General features: G+C 29.7%; 2 protein-coding genes across 3 annotated transcripts; one reads left to right on the plus strand and one right to left on the minus strand.

Annotated features, from left to right (window-relative positions):
• The first annotated feature begins 8,742 nt into the window (after positions 1-8,742).
• LOC107605567 (uncharacterized) lies at positions 8,743-11,126 on the plus strand. Its single transcript, XM_016307479.3, has 3 exons — positions 8,743-8,865; positions 10,005-10,433; positions 10,539-11,126. Exons 1-3 carry the CDS (start codon positions 8,818-8,820, stop codon positions 10,749-10,751), a joined length of 690 nt encoding a protein of 229 aa, XP_016162965.1. The 5' UTR covers positions 8,743-8,817; the 3' UTR covers positions 10,752-11,126.
• Positions 11,127-11,418: 292 nt separating this feature from the next.
• LOC107605568 (hyperosmolality-gated Ca2+ permeable channel 2.1) lies at positions 11,419-19,553 on the minus strand. Of its 2 annotated transcripts, none has more exons than XM_016307480.3 (12): positions 19,092-19,553; positions 17,644-18,008; positions 17,307-17,453; positions 16,766-16,829; positions 16,467-16,676; positions 15,473-15,658; positions 15,030-15,328; positions 14,101-14,377; positions 13,472-13,747; positions 12,255-12,488; positions 12,003-12,183; positions 11,419-11,788 (listed from the first exon to the last, which is right to left on the minus strand). In XM_016307480.3, exons 2-12 carry the CDS (start codon positions 17,919-17,921, stop codon positions 11,706-11,708), a joined length of 2,235 nt encoding a protein of 744 aa, XP_016162966.1. In that variant the 5' UTR covers positions 17,922-18,008; positions 19,092-19,553; the 3' UTR covers positions 11,419-11,705. The 2 variants fall into 2 exon arrangements, with proteins under 2 accessions (XP_016162966.1, XP_020960939.1); XM_021105280.2 differs by having other exon boundaries at positions 19,096-19,235.
• Positions 19,554-20,569: the final 1,016 nt, after the last annotated feature.

The raw sequence follows: 20,569 nt of genomic DNA on the forward strand, positions 1-20,569 counted from the left end.
CTTATTATATAGATCATTAGCTGACTGCCTATACATTATTTGGTTGAAAACAGTTGTAATAATTTAGATGAATATTTGTTGACTATATGGTCATGATTTGTTAACATCAGTTGACACTTAGCTTGACATAATTTGACAATTGAATAGGTTAATTATTTGTTAAATCAATGTTTCAAACATTGGCCCATGGCTGATCTCACTTATTATTCACTTCTTATTATATAGGGAGTTTAATTTAGTGATTTCTTATATGTAAAGTTAATTATTTTAACACTAATAATAATAATAATAAATTATAATTTTTCTTGCTATTAATTACTTTTAATTTTTTTTCTCTGTTTTATGTTCCTATTATACATATTTGACTATGTGTGTCCATCCGGCACTGTGATATATTTCTTTTTTTATAATCATTCACATTCCGCAAAAAAAAATTGAGAAATAATAAAAAATTAATCTAAAATAGTATAAAATTATTTTATCTTACATTATTTAATTATTACTTATTTTATTTTATATTTTTAATTATCGTTAAAATAATTCAATAATATGAAATGAAATAAATGTGTAGTTATAAATATTAGTTAAGTTAAATAAAATAACTTTAAATTATTGTCGTATTATTTTTCTAATATTACTACACATTGCAATGTCTTAAAATAAAATATTAGACGAGTTAACTTTTAAAGTGGTTTTTGAAATTTATTTTTATAAAATATTTTTAAAATTTTAGTTTTAATTATATAATTTTTTTATAATAATTTAACATTAATAAATTTTGTAATATATAAATATATTATTTTTAAAAAAATTATATAATTGATTAAATATATTTTTTATTTTCATAAAAAAAATATATTTTTAACAAAAAAAACTCAAAAATATCAAAATACACAATTTTTTAAATTAAATGCTTCTATGAAATACATTTTTTTTGGACTTAAAAACATATTTTTTAAATCAATGATATAACTCTATTATTAAATAACATATTCATTGTTATAAAAGCGTACTTAAAATCAGTTGTGTGTAAATGAGTTAGATAAAAAAAAGTTAGAAATGATTATGAGAATTTTTGACATGTTAGTTTTAAAATGGTAATTGGAGGTACTTATAAGTAGGAACAGACCCACATACAATAAAGAAAGGGCATTTATTCCCACAAAATTTTTAAAAAAATAATAATACTTATATACATTTATCTTTTATTATATTATATTTGTTCTAAAATAAAATATAAATAATTTTCTTGTATTTTATGTTAAATGTTTTTTGTTAAACTTAATATATAATAATAATTATATTATTAAATTTGAGTTAGTATAATAATAAAAAATAAATAAATAAACTTAAAAAATAGTGATAATTTTTATTATATTAATTAATTAGTTAATAATTAAATTAAAACTTATTTTTCTAATTAAATACAACTTAAATTATTACTAATTTTAAAAAAATTATTTAAGATAAAAATATATTATCTACATATTAATATACTATATTAATATTTATTATTAAAATAGTCTTGATTATAGTAATTATTTTAGCTAAAAATTTTATTTATATCATAAAGACTATAATAAATAGACTTAACAGTTAAATATAAAATAATAAAAAATAAAATAATAATTTAAGAATATATATAAAAAATAATATTGTCATGTTAAAAATAAAAAGAAAGTCATTGTAAATTATTATTTTTATTATTTTAAATATTATACTGTGTGTAAAATTATTTTTTTATTATTTTAAATACAATAATAAATGATTGTGTGTATATTTTTAGTTTTTATCAACATGTATAAATAGTTCTAATTTAAAATTTTAAATATATCTAAACCAATTTGGATTGGTCGAATAAACAGCTTAGTCATTCGCTTAAGTAAGTGTTGAGAGTTCGAATTTCATCTTGTATGTATAACAACTCATTGGCCAATTACATACTTTTAAATCGAATTCAAATTCATGATTGATTAGTCCTTAATTTGTTGGGTATTGTGGGAGTCAAAAAAAATATATCTATACTTAAATTTTATTATATTTTTCTCCCATTGTAAAATTTTTTTTGGATCCATCACTTTTTGTAAGAGACTCCAATGCATAAATTAGTAACAGTTTATATATATTTGTTAAGATATTTATAAAGAGAGATGTTAACTTAGTCATCTGAACTAATGATCTTATAAGGAGTGTGTAGTTTTTTTTTTCTTATTGCACGGAAGTAAAAATTTCGTCTAATTAAAACTAAAATCTTAAAAATATTTGTATTTAATAAAAAATTATGTGAAAAAAAATTAAAATTAGTGCATATTGAGAATTTTGAATTCATAAAACAAAGGGAGAAAAAATTAGTGAAGGAATTAATTTGGTGCATGATATTCAATTTCAAATATTAAAATAAGTCTCTTAATATAAAGTTAGGGATTAATATTATGACATGTGGCACATCTGTCTACGCCAGTATGCTACATGTCACTGATCACCTCTCGCGTCATCAAGGTATCAAGCCACATCGCTTATAAAAAATGATTAAGAAACTAATTAAGTGGTGTATTTTTGTCAATCTCAATAATGTAATTAGTGTAATTAAAATTTCAAAAATAATTTTAGTGTACGACACTAAATTTAAAAACTACTTTAAAATTTAACTCACATTAAACACATTATTAAAATTAAAAAAAAAAACAAAATTACAAAACTGATTTCAAATTTTATGTACGGTTAACATAAATGGATTTTATTTTGTTATCTAATATCATATTTGTCACATGCTAGAATGAAAAAATTAAAGAATATGTAAAACATGAAATTCAAGTGAGCTTATTAAAGTGATAGGATATGTCTATTTTATATGTGATAAAAAAATATCTTTAAAATTTAGAGATAAATTTTGTCATTAGACTATATATTTAGACAAAATATAAGTAAAAGGTGGTAAACATATTGGATAAACATATATATATGTTCACCACCTTTTATCGTCCAATATATATGGTCTAATGACAGTACGATAAAAGATGGTGAACATAAATAGTAGAGTATTATTTAATATTTACATTATTAAATTATACTTTGTCTAAATATATAGATTAAGTGTCGCAGAAATGAGAATGTTACGTTGAGATAAATAAGTAGTAGCTACATATATATGGACAAAATATATATATATATATATATATATATGAAAAAAACTTGAAGTAGTGTCTATTGTTAAAAATATAATAAAATCTCATCTTAACTTGTTTGAAAATGTAAAAAGTTGATCGGTAGAATATTCAAATAAAAAGATAAATGAGATGAAAGATAAATATAAAATAAAAAATAGTTTTATTTTAAAATACAATACATCAAATGATTTGTTATCGTATAATTTATATAACTGATCTCACACAATAAGATAAAATTTTGTTGTTGTTTGTTGTTGTCATACAAGTGAAATACTTGATGATTCTGTTTGAAGGTTTTACAAATAGAAGTGCATACTTAATTAGGACGATAATAGGGCATCAAAATTAAAGCTTTTAGCTAGCTAGAATCAAACTGAAACATTGTAAAACATAAACAACATAAGATTTATCCTAAAAAATTAACAACATAATTTCAGTAATGTCAATCAGCTAGTTAAACACGTCACGAATGATATTAAATATTAATTACATTGACATATATAAACAGACACGCCTAAGAAGAAAAATAATTAATTATTAATTAAGTATTAAAATTCATGTAACTTGTGGAATAATTTCGCACTGTAAAGTTAAAGGGAATATCCGGAAGGCAGAAGAAACAGGAGGGAACAATCAGAATACATAAAACCAAAGACTTCAAAACAAAACTCAAGAGTTAGGGCAACAAAATTACAAATTAAAATGATAATTTATTGAGAAACACAACAAAATAATATTCCGTGATTGAGTCCCTAAACTCTGGTCTATAGCTCCAAAATATAGCCAAACGACATGTTCTCTTATCATGTTTATGTGTGTCCGTGGTGTTTTTTTTTTTTTTTTTTATTTATTTTTTTTTTATGACAAGAATATGTTGTATAACATAGTAAGTATTAACTAATTTGGAAAGATGATGATAGATATGATATTCAATATTATAAGTATTAATTAACTATTTTGATATTTTATTTGAAAATATTTGACTACTGTTTTTTTTTTTAAATATATCTAAAAAAGAATTATAGTATTATTAAATTAAATAAACATGCATAATACTTCTTTCGGTTTTAGCATAAGATTAAGAGATATGGTAGATTCTATATTAAATATTGTGTTGATTTATATTTCATTCTTTATTGAAAGTAGAGTTCATATCACTACTCAATAATAAATGAAATCTGAAATAATATTGTGTTTAATACTTTTTTCTTCTTAAAATATCAGTTTGAAAACACAAAATTATATTCGATTCTAAAATAATTCTCTTTTTTAATATTAAGACGGTATTTATTTTTTCAAATAAGATTTTTAATTTGATTGTGATAATTGAATACATGTTAGTTTACGTATATTCAACTCACTTAATTTTAAGTATTTATTTATTATTTTGTTATATATGTATTATGTATGTATTTGTTTGTGTGTTTAGATAATTACTAGTATTTTTACTTGTAATAATATTATGGAAATATAAATTTTTTAAAACTACGGTCTACTTTGTTCTGACAGTATAGATTATGTATGACACAAAAAATTTATAAAATCAAACTACTTTTGGAAAAAAAAAAATCGTAAGTTGACAAAAGTCTCTGACTAAAAAAACTAACGTATTTGTAGATAAAAAAAAGTCTAATTTTTTATTAATAATTAATTTTAACATTCGTTATCTAACATTTAAAATAATTTAACGTGTATTTTTTTACATTTAATTAGGTGTTAACTGTTAAGTTTGTTGCACAAATAGAAATAATTAATTTTTATATTTTCTATTTAAAAATAATATTTTTTTTCTCTCTATGTATATAAAAATATAATTAAATATTAGTATAAAAAAATTATACTGATAGTTATAAAATTGACTCAAAATTAATTTTTAAAAATAATTGAATCTTGATTTTAACTTTTAATTATAACATTAATATTCTCTCAAAATTATATGTAATAAATACTTGAAGAGTAAAGTATCATTTTTGTCCCCAACGTTTGGGGTAAGTCCTATTTGTGTCCCTAATGTTTAAATCGTTCTATTTGTATCCTTAACGTTTATAAAAGTGATTCAATGTTATCCTACTATCAATTATACTAACAAATCAGATTATATTTTTCGATTATTCTCACTTGGATGTATTCATTCTCAATTAGGTCTCACTTGGATGTGTTCGATTTTAATATTATACCCACTATTTGTGTTTAGATTCAATTATGTCCTTAGAAAAGTGAATTATGTAAATGTTGTAGGAATTAGTTTCAACATTTGATGAGCTATTTTTGGGAGTAGATCATCGATTCTATCCCAGACATTTGTATTCTAACTTCAAGAAGAGATTTTTAAAACTCAAACTAAAGCGTTCATGATGTGTAATTGACGGCAGGATAACATTGAATCACTTTTACAAACGTTAGGGATACAAATAGGACGATTTAAACGTTAGGGACACAAATAGGATTTACCCCAAACGTTTGGGACAAAAATAATACTTTACTCATATTTGAAAGAAGAGAAATGAAAATATAGATTAAAAAGATAAGCGGTGAAAATTTAAAACTAAATAAAAAACTAAAAAATTATGTATATAATAACAATAATAATAATATATTTTTTAAATTATATTATTTTGTTAATTTTATTTTATGTAAAAGAGAAAGATAGAAAAATAGAGAATGAGAAAAAAGAGAGAGAAAGATAAAGATGAAGAATGAGAGTGAGAGTGAGAGTTTGTTAATTTTGGAAGAAATTTTTTTATTTTAATTGTAAAAAAATATCGGATGACATATTTTGATTTGTCAAATTACTAATATAAAATATAAATTATATATAGAGTAAAAATAGTAGAGATAAATAGAAAAATAGAGAGATAGATAGATAATTTAGGAAGGGAGTTTATTAATTTTGAAAAAAAAAATATTTTCTTTCAATTTTAATAAGAGAGTGTCATGTGACACATTTGATTATTAAATTAGATAGTAATATATAATATATAATATAGGTATATTTCAATTTCAATTTTAATATTTTAATTTTAATTTTAATGCAATTAAAAAAATCATGTTGCACATTTTGATTGTCAAATTAGTAATTAATTATTGATATTGATAATGATATATAAAATAGATAGAGTGGTTGAAGGAATGAGAGAAATAGAGAAAGAAAGTGGGAAAAGGGGAGAACTCTTTAATTTTGGAGAAAAAAATTTGATTTCAATTGTAATGAGGGAGTAATATGTGGCACATTTTGATTGTAAAATTAGCAAGGTTCTGAAAACCAGTTCGAATGGCCGGTCGAACCGAATGAACCGTAAACTGACGCTAAAAACGAATCGGTCAGATGTCAAAACCGCATATTCTAAAATCGCTATTGAACCGTTGAACCGGCCAGAAACTGACCGGTCTAACCGAACCGTGACTCGGCCGGTTTTTTTATTTTGCAAAAACACCGTCGTTTGGCTGTGTAGAGGAACCCCGAACCCTAACTCCAGCACTAACGAAAACGTGCCTCTGTCTCTCTCACACTCAGCCACTGTCCAGAGCTCCTCTATGCTCCTGCTCCTCCCTCAGTGGCCACGCATGCAGTCTCCATCTCGAGTTTCCAGCACAACCTCCGTCCAGCCACCGCCGTCGTCGCAACACCTCCGTCGAAATCACTCACCGTTGCAAGTTTGTGGAGCCAGCTTGGAGATTCGCGCAACCCTTTACATCGCGAAGTCAGCAGTGGAAATCGCAGCCACCGCCACCACTCCTTGCCGTCGCGCTGTGTCGTCCTAAGTGACGTGAAGCCCTTGCCCCCCTCTCGAGCCCCATTCCTGATTCCTCAGTCTTATACATACTCTCATTGTTTCTCCCCAAAACACAACCCTAGCCTCCATCGCGCCGCCGTTGGTCGCACTGTTGCCGCTTGGTTCATCGTGGTCGTCCTCCAATCCTCCTGTTTCGTCGTGCTCGAAGGTCCTTCCATTCCCCCAACGCCAATCCTCCTACTGATTGATGATAAATTGATACCGATAAATTGTTACTGGTGAACAGATATATACTGTATTACGGAATCAATAAGCAAATTGAAAGCAGGAGGATATATATTATTCCATTCCTTAATTTATGACTCCAACCAGAATTAATGACATGCAGCATTAGTATCAATAACATTGTGATTTATGGCGGATTTTGATGATTGATGATAAATTTGGATTTTGGCATTTTATGTTCGGTTGTTTTTTTTTTGTTATTTGACTTTTGAGTTTGTACTTGAATGAGATCATAATATTCTGGTTTATGTAGTACTTTAATTTGATGATATTTTAAGGTTTATATTAGACTATAATTATGTTTTAATGTGTTTATTTATTATTTTATTATAAAACGGTTTTTTCGGTTTAACTACGGTCGAATCGGTTGAATCTATGAACCAGCGAACCAGTAACTAAAGCGGTTCGATGACCGGTTCGGCTTTCAGAACCTTGAAAATTAGTAAAGAGGAAGGAATAATTCTTTAATTTTGGAAAGAATGATTTAATTTCAATTATAATGAGAGAGTGACATGTGGTACATTTTGGTTGTAAAATTAGTAGGGAAGAGAAGAAAATTCCTTAATTTTAGAAGGAAAAGTTTGATTTTAATTATAATAAAAAAGTAATATGTGACATATTTTAACTTTAAAATTAGAGATATATAATAGATATAATAGATTTAAAAAAAAAAGGTATACAATATGTCTACCAAACATTTCTCAAGAAACAAGTTCAACTAAACATGGCATGCTGAAAACTTTAGCTAGCTTTAAAATGATCCTTCTTAAATTAGATCAAAGTCACTATCTTTAATTATTATTTATTATTATATTGATATTGATTTATGCATGATTACGACATTGACCAGCATGTAAATTTTTCAAAACTTGAGTCCTCCTCTTAGACCTGACAAACGTGTTTCATTGGGCAACTTCATTTTCTTAAATGAATTCAAATGACTGCAGACAAATTTTCTAGCAAGAGCGATAGGATCAGTAAATTTTGTGATTTGTAATCATTAATTAGTTATTATTAATATTTTTAATAATATAAAATTTATCTAATAATATAAAATTATTTATTTTTTTTATTAATTAAGTATTAACTAAATTTTAATAAAAATATTTTCTCCTAAACTTTCTCATTTTTTAATACCTGTGCATTGTATTTGTATCCATTCCAATAATAAAACAACCGACAATGACCCACTATATTTGTGTTTCAAAGAATCAAAGTTGCCCACTATAAGGACTACTAAAAAGTAAAAAATACCATATATATTTAACCCCCTCTATTTTGAATTAAGTATCTTTCTAATTATATATAAATATTTTTATTAATTTTATTAAAAATATAAATAATTATTTTTATTAATTTTAGTCATTTTAATTTTCTCTTTAATAATAAATAAAAATTAATTAATAGCTTTTTTTTTGTACGTTGATTAATTAATAACTTTTAAGGCTCGGCCGTCGATTATATTTATTGGGCCAAACAAATACTAATTGAAGCCTGTACTTTAGCCCAATAGGCCCATTATTGATAAGCAAGATTCATACCAAAAAAAAAAAAAGAATCTGCAGGAGATAAACCCTACCGAAAACAACGAGATACTGATGCAGTGAATTGCAATTCCGAACAATTGAAGGATGGTGCTTATTCCTTCTCTTGCAATTCCTTCCCCTCCCAAGTTACGGGTACGTGTCTTGCAAATTTTTTTTCTCAATTCATGAAATTAAGTTGTAAACTACATTTCTGGAAGAACATTTCAGCTTATTTTGTTTGTGCTGAAGCAAGTTATTCAAATACTGACTAGACTTTCTGTTAATTTTTTATATAAATTTCATCAGTTAAATGAACAAGTTATCTTTTGCTTCCCATATTATTCTTTGAAAGATTTAGGTTTGAACTATGCAATAATTTGTTAATCAGGCAAACATAGCAACACTCATTCTTAGGTTTGAAGTTATCCTTTGAGTTAGGGCTTGTTTCTGTAGATATGAATTTCTGCTGTTAATTCTAGTGGCTGGCCAATATTTTAACAACAGGAATTGAAGATAGACATTGATCTTAGTGAGGTAGAGATATTTCCCCCTAGGAATAGGTTTCAAAGAAATAATAAAGGGTGGTTCGGGGCACAAGGATCCTATCTGGTGGAGTCTGGGGAGTGTACATATCTGCAGCCTTACACGATCGAGTAGAGTCCCTGCTTCTAGAACTTAAAACCTGTCACCTCTTTGGTCGCAAGGCGGCAACCTTGTGTTGCACTAAGACTTCCCTTGGGTTTGAAATAGAATAGAAATAGAAGAGTATATGAAGGAAGTGATGTGCTGCTCTGGTTTCTTGAATCCGTGACCTTATTTCCATAATCCATCAACTAAAGGCTACATCTTATTTGAATCATCGTGTAACTCTTCAAGATGTTGGCTGTTATCCATGTAATATCGGTGCAGGATTCCGCTTAAGCGTACACTATTGGCGTTTTGCTTTTATGTTGCATTTGATTAATGTCCATAGACACAAAAATACATGAACACTGTAGGAAACAAATATGTTTGGTTGCACCGAGAGTGAGAATGAGAATGAGATCATGAGAGACATGGTGGGATTGAAAATCATTGTCCTAGTGTGCATCTCAAAAGAAAGGACAGTAGTGTCCTTGGCTCAGTGTCTTGCCCCTCGTTCCAAATGCAGCCTAATATATTTATATTATTTATGTGCAAGGGAATCAAATCAACTTAAGTTGTAGTTCCAACAATTTATGGATTATGTTGTGCCTCAGCATTTGTTGGAAGTGCTCATTTCTTAATAGGAGTATCTTTCATTCATTGTGCAGGTTAATCTGTTTCAGTGCCAACCCTGCCAAGCCCATCGATGCTCAGAAATACATCTTCCCCACAGAATATTTTGTACTCAAACTCGTTCAGTTAAAATTAAAGTGTCAACGGCAGACCATAATGAGCCTAACGGGGTTAATATGCAGCTCGGAGTCCTCGGCGAGAAACTCAGAGCAGCAATACCAACATCAGTTCAAGAATTTCCCTGGAGAAAAGCTGAGCAGATAGTTCTAGAAAGAGTAGTTTTTCTTGTGCAAGAGGCAGCGAAGTGGTCTCTTGTTCTATTTTTTGTTTTTGGCTTTTTATCGGATGTTGTATATACATTTTCCATAAATCGGGAACTAATAATGCCAGTTGGCCTCTTTGTTGGCTGCCTAATGGCCGATTTCTTGAAGGAGATCTCACAAGAACTGTTTCATAAATCCGAGGTATACTTTGAATTTTGTTAGTTATGCCCTTGCAGTTCCAATGTTTCATCCCCATTTCTTTAGTACATTTGTTAATTACAATCCCCTACTGTTTGTGTCTGTCAGGAAAAGGATTTGAAATGGCATCTTCTGGGTCTATACAGCTTTTTTGTGTTTGTCAAGTTTATATCGACTAGGTTCGCGATACAACCACATGTATTTCTCTTGCATGTTGGAAATGGTGGCTTGATGCAGGTTTTGTGGTCTTGGAGAAAATCTATGGAAAATGCAACAAACAAGTCAGAAGAGAACAACACCTCCAATTTGGAGTCTTCATGATTTTTTTTGCCGGATCTTTTTAATGACTAATGCTGGTTTTGTACTTTTATTTTCCGTAAATATCAGCCATCAAGCTCATTTGATCCGGCAATCGATTTAACTGTATCTGCTATCATGTATGAGTTGATCTCCAGCAGCCATGAGTTGATCTCCAGCAGCCACCAATCCCTTTCAAGTTTCAATTGTCTTGCTCTTGTGGGCTGGTTATTTATGCTGCCTATTCAAGTGGATGCCTCATACCTAAAGGAGCACATTTCTGATATTCATTGTTAGCATGCCATTTAACTATCAAGAGATATCATGTTTTGTTGGCCTGTATGAATGATAAAAAATATAATTCAAGATTTCATCTATGAATTCGCCTTCTTTCTCTAGGTGGAGTTGAATTTTTATCTCTTCTCTGTATAAGTTGAAGGAAGATAACTAATTAACTTTTTTTCCAAGCCCTAGTAGCATTATTCTTTGGAAAAGTTTTATATATATGCGAAATTCATTCATGTACCCTTTTTCAAAGTCGTTATGGACTAGCATTTATATTCAAAACTTGTGCATTCTTTAAAGAGAATGAATATTCCCATAGAAAATTTCCAACGTATAACTTACTTGGACCCACGTCCAAAAAAAAAAATTTGGACCATTTACTAGAATTTGCTATGCTATAGTATCATTATTATTATTAATATTAATATTATTATTATAAATATAAATGTATAGACATAACGAACGCTAGTTTTTATCCCCTTCTCGCATTGAAGGTATTGACATTTGTAAGCCATTACATTAACTCCTCATGTTTTTATCTTTTTAAGCTGCCTGGAATTGACTACTACCTTTTTTTTTCTTTACATATTCGGATTTAGAGGAAGTTAATATCTAAACAAAAAATATTTACAACTCAAAAAGAATAAAACACGGGAATGTTTCTTATACAAATGTACAAGGCGAAGAACTCATTTACATCCCACCAAGCACTACTGCTTTGGTACTCGAAGTGCGATGGAAAGACCCTGATTTCTCTTTTTTAAGAATCTCCTTCCCTGAAAAGCAAGCAGCGAAGTTAATATAGCTACACAAATATCCTTTTATCTAGAGAGAAAACTGAAAAACTATAGGATTTGATTAGTTTCTACTCTATTTATGGTATGTAAGTTATACGTGATGGTAGTAGTCTCAACTATCAAGTGATTTATTATACTTATGGTGAATCAAAATTAATATATGAAATCAAAAGCATATTAGACAAAAGGAAACCTTTCAGACTACGTTGTGGAGAAAACTGAGCATCCTCTTCGTCAGGGTCGCAATGACTGAAGCATCGGGGTAGGTCCGGGTCATGCAGCAAACCGTATTGGCAGTAGGCTGAATGCAAGTGCTGATGAATCTCTCTCAGCTTTCCACTCTCTTCATCTCTCCGATCCATGTCAATGGCAGTCTAAAACAAACTAAGTTAATCTGAAAAAAAGAGCGAATGAGAGACAATGGCAAATGGCAGAGAGGTTTTACCTGTGCTGAGTTGCTCTTAAATGATGGGAGGAATCGTTGTCTGCAATACTGGTGAAATAGGAAAGTGCCAACTACAAGGGGAAAGGTGAATCCAGATGCCACTGGTGAATGCTTCACTCCAAACACCCCAAGTGCAATAATTTGAGCAAAGATCAATGAGAACACTGTTGTGTTGTGAACAATTGGCCAGTACTGTCCCCCGCTATCGTATTTTGCGACGTACACATTCAGAAACTGAAATTCAAAGATAAAAAACAAATTATCACCTCAGCTAGCTAGCAAATTATTCCAGAAACAGAGGAACTCAACTACATAATATGCATAGATGCAGGCATACATCTCTATATTTGTTATTTGGTTGTTCTTTTTTCTTTTTTTTGGACCATCTACGCCACCCCAATTAAACTCTTTCCGTTAGAGAACCTAAGAGACTTGTTGGATTATATGAAGCTGTAAACATACTAGACAATCAGAACTGAGTTGTATTCTTAGATGAAGTGAGTCCCATGATTTCATATCGAAATTCTGGTTGTAATTTTCTGACTATTTAGTATTCCTGGTATAACAATCATACTCTAATAGGACCCTCAACCCTTTATGAATCAATCTATATACGGTTTTATTTCTAATTCATGAAACTTGTACTTAAAGGTCCCATGCAAGCAATAAGAATTTATGTAAGTTCCAGTAATCATTTTCCTTTCTATCATAAAAAACTCCTTTGTGATGAATAAGGTACGCATGACCTATGTAGCAATCTGCAGTCCCTTCCTCAACTTATTGCTCGATAATTAATAGCTTCCATCTCATATCATATACAATTGTGGAAAAATTACTACCCAAACCCTAGTACTTATTTATGACTAAAAAGTAAAAACTTGTTTGAGAACCATTAAGTTGTTACAAAAAAAATTTTTTTTTTAATCTTTTAGAACTTGTTTGGATGTCATTAAATTATTCGAATTTTTTTTTATTACATTTAGCAAAATTTTAAAAGTAAAACTAAAAGCACTAAAAAATTAAAAAAACATTTGTTTTAGAAGTTACAATTTATATATTTAAAAAAAAGATATTTTCAACATTATAAATAATAAAAAAGTATGGTAAATTATGTTAATGCATTAAATGAAATAAAACAAAAGAAACGAGAAAAAAATTCCAACATGCAAATTAGGGAAGTTTAGTGCGGTAAACAAACACAAGGCAGAAGTACAAACCTGGTTTCGGTAAACAAGGTAAGCAAGGAAAAAGTAGATTATTAAGAAAGGCAACATTATGGGAGCCAGAATAGCATTGGTGAACCCAAGGAATCCAAATAGTAAGATCCTTGGAACTTCTGTGTGGTAAGGGAAATTTTGGGTTCCATTCTGTGAATCATCATTAAGCTTGAGTAATCTCTGAATAAAATTGCATAGGAGTGGATAAATTTGCATAATTTCACATCCCAAACTTGCCCAGCCAGATGTAAAAATATATGTTGTGAAGAAGGTGGCCTGCATAACATAAAAATCACAATCAAGTGAATCAATAATCAAGACTTACCGATTTATCTCCACTAAAAATCTCCAGAAAAGGGAATCAAGTAAATAACTGTGTATTATCCGGTTCTGCTCAAATATATGTTGCAGTCAAGTGCATAAAATCATGTCAACAAGAACATGTATTAGTTTATACGGTAACCAAAACAATAAATTGAAACGAGGAATGTGTAACGTAGCTTAAAATAGACACTATTCCATAGTTATATATCAGTTAATTTTATTGATCCAATGGTAAAATTCTCTTACTTATCTCTAATGTGAGATCCCCACTTCAGAGGATCACAATTCGAATAAAAATATATCACCTGTGATGGCACTGCCTTCGCAAGTTGGACAGGCAGGTCTGCTACACTAGAGAAGACTGAGAGTTGACTGATGACAGATCCGGTAAAGACATTAACAAAAAATACATTCCAGATTAAAAAGTACAAGACTTTCCAGCATGCACTCTTCTTCCTTCCACTTCGGGAAATACAACCTTCCAGTGATGAAAAGAGCATCATCATAGGTGGAACAGCAAACAAAAATAAAACCAAGATCAAACTTGGTAGGTAACCAGTCACCACCTGATTCACCATTTTGCTGAAACAAAAGAAGGGGGGAACAGTCAATTTCGAGTTAAATCTTTTGCATTGTATAATTTAAAATACCAACATTCCATACTCCACATCTTGGTTATGATTATATTATTTCAAGTTAATGCTACAAGAAGAAGTTTGGCATACATAAATACAAATTTTAGCATTGCTTATGTCAGAAATTATAAACTCAAAATATGCATAGTAAAAGGAATAACAGTGAATGTCATCTCTCAGTCACGCAGCAAAAATGGCAAAACTTAGCTTACTGCCTTACCAGAACGTCAGAGATAAAAATTCAGAAAATTAAACAAAAAGAAATTATTTGAAAAAAATTTATTGATGATTAACTACACATGTGATTCATCTCTTTGGTTTGGTTAACAAGTGTTGACTCATGGGCCACTGTTTCAACATAGTTATCCTGTTGAGCGATCAATTGTTCCTAAACATAAACTTTATCAGTACCTTTTTCTTTTCCTTATGGTAATTTTGCGTCAAAGCTTGTTTTGTTAATTATTAAAATGAAGTTTCATATTCATCTAATAATGTGCTATGTAGGATCACGTGCTTTGTTGATCATTAGAAGAATATCCATGCAATGCGGATAGTAGTCTACAACACTTGTCTATGATAGATATGCAGAAACATCGTACCTTTTCAGTATCTCTGTCAGAAAAGGGAACATTTTTTGAAGCTTGTCTAGTTGAGTCAAGCCCTGTACAAATGTGACAGGGAGAAGGAACACTAGCATGAAGGCAATAGAAGCTATAAGTGTAGCTATCTTCCGGATCCAAAGTTGCCTATATGGTATGCAAATATTAGACCAGTAAACATCTTGGGGTTCAGGAGCTACATCTGTCACCCATAGCATGGGATTTGATGATTGAAGAATCTTTGAAGCCAGAAGAGCAGCATACCGACTTTTGAAAAACACAAAAGCAGCTGCACATTCCTGTATCAAAACCGAAAAAGTAAATGTCAAATTAGTGGGGAAAATAAATTTGTTAAGAACAAAAAATCTTAAATTCTTTAAATTTCTATATAATAAATTACAATAAGAGCTGAATAATTATTTAAATCTCAGCCAAAACATTACCTTTTTTCTCATATCCAAATCCGGGCTAGTGTTGGTTGTTGACTCAAGTGCACTATTCCTCTCAACATTTATCATCTGGAAAGAATTTGTGTTTCCTCCACAAGAGCAACAATGAGTAAAAATTGGCTTGGAGGTATTTTCCATTGTACCATCTTTAAGTACTCTAAAAACATGTTCGGCATCATCCTGGGGAAGAAGATTAAAACACACAACAGTGTAAGTAGCTGTCCTGTCCGAAGAGCGCTACATGTTTATATTATTGAAAAAAAAAACTCCAAATATTGTAAAGGATCAGCATAAATATGGATTTGAACTTCTGGAATTGCAGTCAAAGCCCAAGCCCAGGGAAGGGAGGTTGGTTGTCTGAAATAGAACGCTTAAAAGTCACAACACAACAGCCTACATTGTATATTTTCCATATCCATTACATAAAGATTGACTACATAGATGTTGAGAAATTCCTCAGATATCATACCAATGAAAGCCATAACTATGACCATTATCCAGGAAATGAAATTTAGCACTAGCACAAACCACAATTTTATGCCAAAGTAAAAGGAAAAAAGAGAGAAGAGTCAAGGAGATGTGCGATTTCTTTCCATCTAAAAGAACCCGCAAAATGCAAAAGTGGTGCATATTTGTTAGAAAGAAAAAGGTATTTCCATTTCATATAAAGAGAATTCATAATATTTGTGATTTTACTTCAGAAGAGATAGAAGAATATGAAAGTTCCAACAAGTTCAAAGAATAAGCCAGAAAATGAAAGAAATGCAGATAATCATTTCAATTGTAAGTCGTCATAATGGTTCAGTCAACCTTCAACCAAATGATTGCCTTATACAGTGCAATGGATATACACACATCCAAATTTATGACTACACTAAGTGATGAGGATATAACACAATTTACACAAACACAAACAAAGAAAGAAAAAAATATCATGCAGAAGTTACAGAGGAAAAGAAAACGAAAAAGAAGAAAGGGAGAAGCACACCTTCATTTTTTGAACTGTACCACACTTGTAGATTATTTGGTGTGACAAATATGTTGATGCATGGTAAGATGAGAAGAACTTTTTCACTGTCTCACAGTATGATTCTTCAGGAGACCAGGGAACTGATCGGACAAGAATCGTAAAAAGACTTGGACTTGGAGGGGCTCCAATAATATGTAATGTCCTCAAGTTAGCGATGCTTTTATACTCCTGTATGCATCCACCACTTGATTAGTCATATTTAAGAATTGAAAAGTAAAACCAAAAACAAACTGAGAATTTTAAGTTCATATCCTTACAAAGAAAAGAAGAGAACAAGCTGAGAACGTTATGACGTACAATGCGAGACAATGAGCCCAAAGCCTGAAATCAAGTAAAAGAATAAATATCACATTTGAGTAACCAGTTTGGAGGAGTACTCCTGTATAAAATCATCAATCATTACTTTATCAATAACTTAAGAGTACAATTATGAAAAAAGAGCAGAATACTAAGATATTAAGAAATTCCAATTACAAATATTTTTGGCACACATTTCATGTATTAGAACAAATGTTCATATTGGTCCTTGTAAACCATGCAACATAGAATACACCCAATTGCCTTTTTAAAATAGCAAGCCACAAGTCGACACCTAAATATACATTGGGGAAATAAATTGATGTCTATATGAAACATTAAGAAACCAAATTGATGTTCTAGAGTATTAGACGACAAACTTCATGGCACATATGTTTCTATCACTGTTCTCGGCATATACACACTATTGGCTATTCTAACAAAATAATAAAAATTAAAATAATTTGCACTTAACTAAAAAAAATTAGAGATAGTGCGTACCACTCTGAATGTTGTTGGACATTCGCAATAGTAAATACATCCATTGACTCCAAAGGTATATCCTTATGCAACCTGTCCTTACCATGATAATTCACTGGAAGCACTAAAAAAAGGCAGACAGCAGCAGCAATGGAAAACACTCGAAGACTGAAGAAGACAATAGAACATTAACCATTAGTAAAATCACAAGATGGACAAAGAATGTTTGTTCAGCCTATGCTTTGAAATATGTTGATAAAAGAATTTATTTTTATTTGCATCATATAAAATGGTGTTGAAACCAAATAGGTAAAAGATGAAGTAACAAAAGCGGAAGGACTTTAGATGGAGTGAAAACCTAAACACAAGTATCCTGACAAAAACCACAGCATCCAAGCCACCAATGCCGAGTATCTCATCCTCGGTTGTTTCCCATGCTTTCAATATCCAGCTAGGCGTGGGAACAAACCTTTCCAAACAGAAATTAACATTTTTGGAACGCTTAGAGGCTACTCTTCGTCCAAAATACACAGTAAAATTGCTGGGCTGTTTTCTTAATACTGAATAAATTGAAAAGAGTGTCACACACACGGCGATATTAATTCCGGCAGAAGTCAACAGAGCAGCAACTTCCATCCCTGCTCACTGTGCTGGCAAGTTTGGCAGCTGTGCATCCCATTACTTAAGAAGGAATACATTAGAAATCCAAATTCTGCCCATAACCTGAAAGAGCACAAATTAAAAGAAAAAGAAAATGCCTAGGTAAGAAATGGGTTTCTTTGTACAAATATAACATACAGGAATGCAACATGGAATGACCTATTCCTTTCTTTAGTTAAGATGGAGGAAGATGTGAGAGGTCTGCACCTTCAAACAATAGGCAAAAGTACAGAGAACCAAAGAATCCACGTACCTAGAGCGAAAGAATCGAACTTGAAAGAACAGAACACTAGAATTATGATTCTATGATTCTTTCAGATTAAATATATAACAGTTTGGAAGTATCATAAACTTCTAGATATCCCTTTTGAAGTTACCAAATGAGAAGCTTACTTTAAAATATTCAATTTTGCCCAGAAGTGGTTACTTGTACTAGAAGTGGAGTATAATCTAGGACTACTCTTTTAGCTAACAACCAATCCCGTTGCATGCATGATTGTGTACCCCCTGCTGGGGCGAAGGGGCGAAGGAAAAAATAAAATAAAATACAAAATAAATATTGTTTATTTTTCTGATGCAAACTGATAAATATTGTCAATTTGATAAATAAACCAATCGAATATTGAATCTGCAACTAATTTCTATTCAGGAAGAATTTCAGAGGGTGGCCATAATTGAGAGGTAGCTTTAGAAAGCCAGCAAACACTAGAAGAAGAAGCAGTTTAGTAAATCACTGCTACAAACTACCACTAGAAATTATCAAACTTCCTAAACAATTGAACTAATCAAAACATATTCGAAGCTCAAACTAAACATAGCTTTCAGAAGTCAGAACCACTTATTTTCTTCCAAACCATCACTTGAACCAAAAATATTTGTTTATTTATTTTTAAAAAATGCAGCAGCTAGAACTGCAATCAAACGAGTAAACACAACAGAATTCAGCAGAAACAGAAATGATTGCCGGAGTAAAATATCCCTGAACCAATCAATTGCAGGCTTTAAGAAATTGAAATAAATAAATTAAACGATTCGAAGAGTAACTAAATAATAGCAGCATAATATTTCGAATACGAAAAGCAGAAACAACAAAGAAAATTTCAAAAATAATAAATAAATAAATAAATAAAAAGGAGCAAAATGTACCAACAATGGCGTATGTGAATGAAGAATCGCCGATCTCTGAATCAGCGAAACCGGTGAAGTCGAAACGGCAAAATGCAAATACAGAGAAATTAAAGAAGCGAATGAAGAATGAACGCTTCTTCTTCTTCTTCTTAGCAAAAACTGTACGTAAAACGCAAAAATGGTGTTGGTTGCTTCAACGTCACATGACAGAAGAGATTGATTGAAAGGCAAAGAACGAAATCAAAACCCTAAAGAAGTCTTTGTGAATTATTTCCTCTTCTTACGCGTTTGAAAATGCGAAGAATCTATTATTATGGCGAATCTCTCTCTTTCTCACAGCATAAACACAATCATCATCATCAACATTAGTTGAAACTGTTTCTCTCTCTTATTTAACGTTTTTTCCTTTCTTTCTTCTCTGACACACTCATGTCCACGGTGTCATTATGGTGCATAAATTGCAATTAGAAATGGTAAATCAAATCATAATGATTATGATGGCATTTTTATTTTTATTTTGACAATTTGGTTTGGGCATTTGAAAATGAGAGAAGGTAATAGCGGGAGCAACGGATTCTACACGTGGCGGACACCGAGGCGCCAACCAAAACTACATGTAACCGCCCTAGCTATGCTCCATGACTTTCTCGATACGATGCGTCGCGGGTCTATCATGCATCCCTACATATGCTGCCACATGCCTTCTTCTTCTAAAGTCTTAATTAGTTGACCCCACAGTTTAATAAATAAATAAATAAAGAGAAGCTCTTTGCGCCAGTAATTTTTATTATTTTTTGTCATCATTTATTCGGTATAAATATTAAATAATTATTTTATTAATTTATATGTATAAATTTTAAAAAATATAATTATAAATTATATTGATTTATGTGTATAAAATTTTAGTAAATATAAATATAAATTATATATTTTTTATATATAAAATATATATAAATATAGGTGCAAATTATTGTTGACTATGTAGCATTGTTCATAAATAAATTAAATTAATTATTCATAAAGTAATTTTACACGTGCATCTAACGACATAATACTATATAAAAAAAAAACTACTTTTACACTAATTGTATAAATTGTCATCTAAAAAAAATTATATAACTGTATAAAATATTTTACACTATCAATACATTAAAATTAAACTCATAAAATAATAGATAAAATATAAATACATATTATCTTAAATAATAATTATTTTTATATAAAAATATTTTTGTTAATACAGTTATTATAAATTATATTTAATTTTTTGTATACTTTACTTCATAATTGTGTGTTTGGTTTTCATTTTTCTTGTCTTATTTTCTTTGCTAAATAAAAATATTTTATATTTCAATTATCTAATAATTAATAATGATTTTTAATTAATCATTTAAAATTTTAAGAGTTTAATTTAATTGCTATGAGCTAAATATGTTATCCAATAGTAAATTTATTTAATAGAAATCATGATTGAATTAAATATTCGAATATAATTT

This window comes from Arachis ipaensis, chromosome B6 (genome assembly GCF_059453495.1).
Source record: "Arachis ipaensis isolate K30076 ecotype BB chromosome B6, ASM5945349v1, whole genome shotgun sequence".
Lineage (NCBI taxonomy): Eukaryota > Viridiplantae > Streptophyta > Magnoliopsida > Fabales > Fabaceae > Arachis > Arachis ipaensis.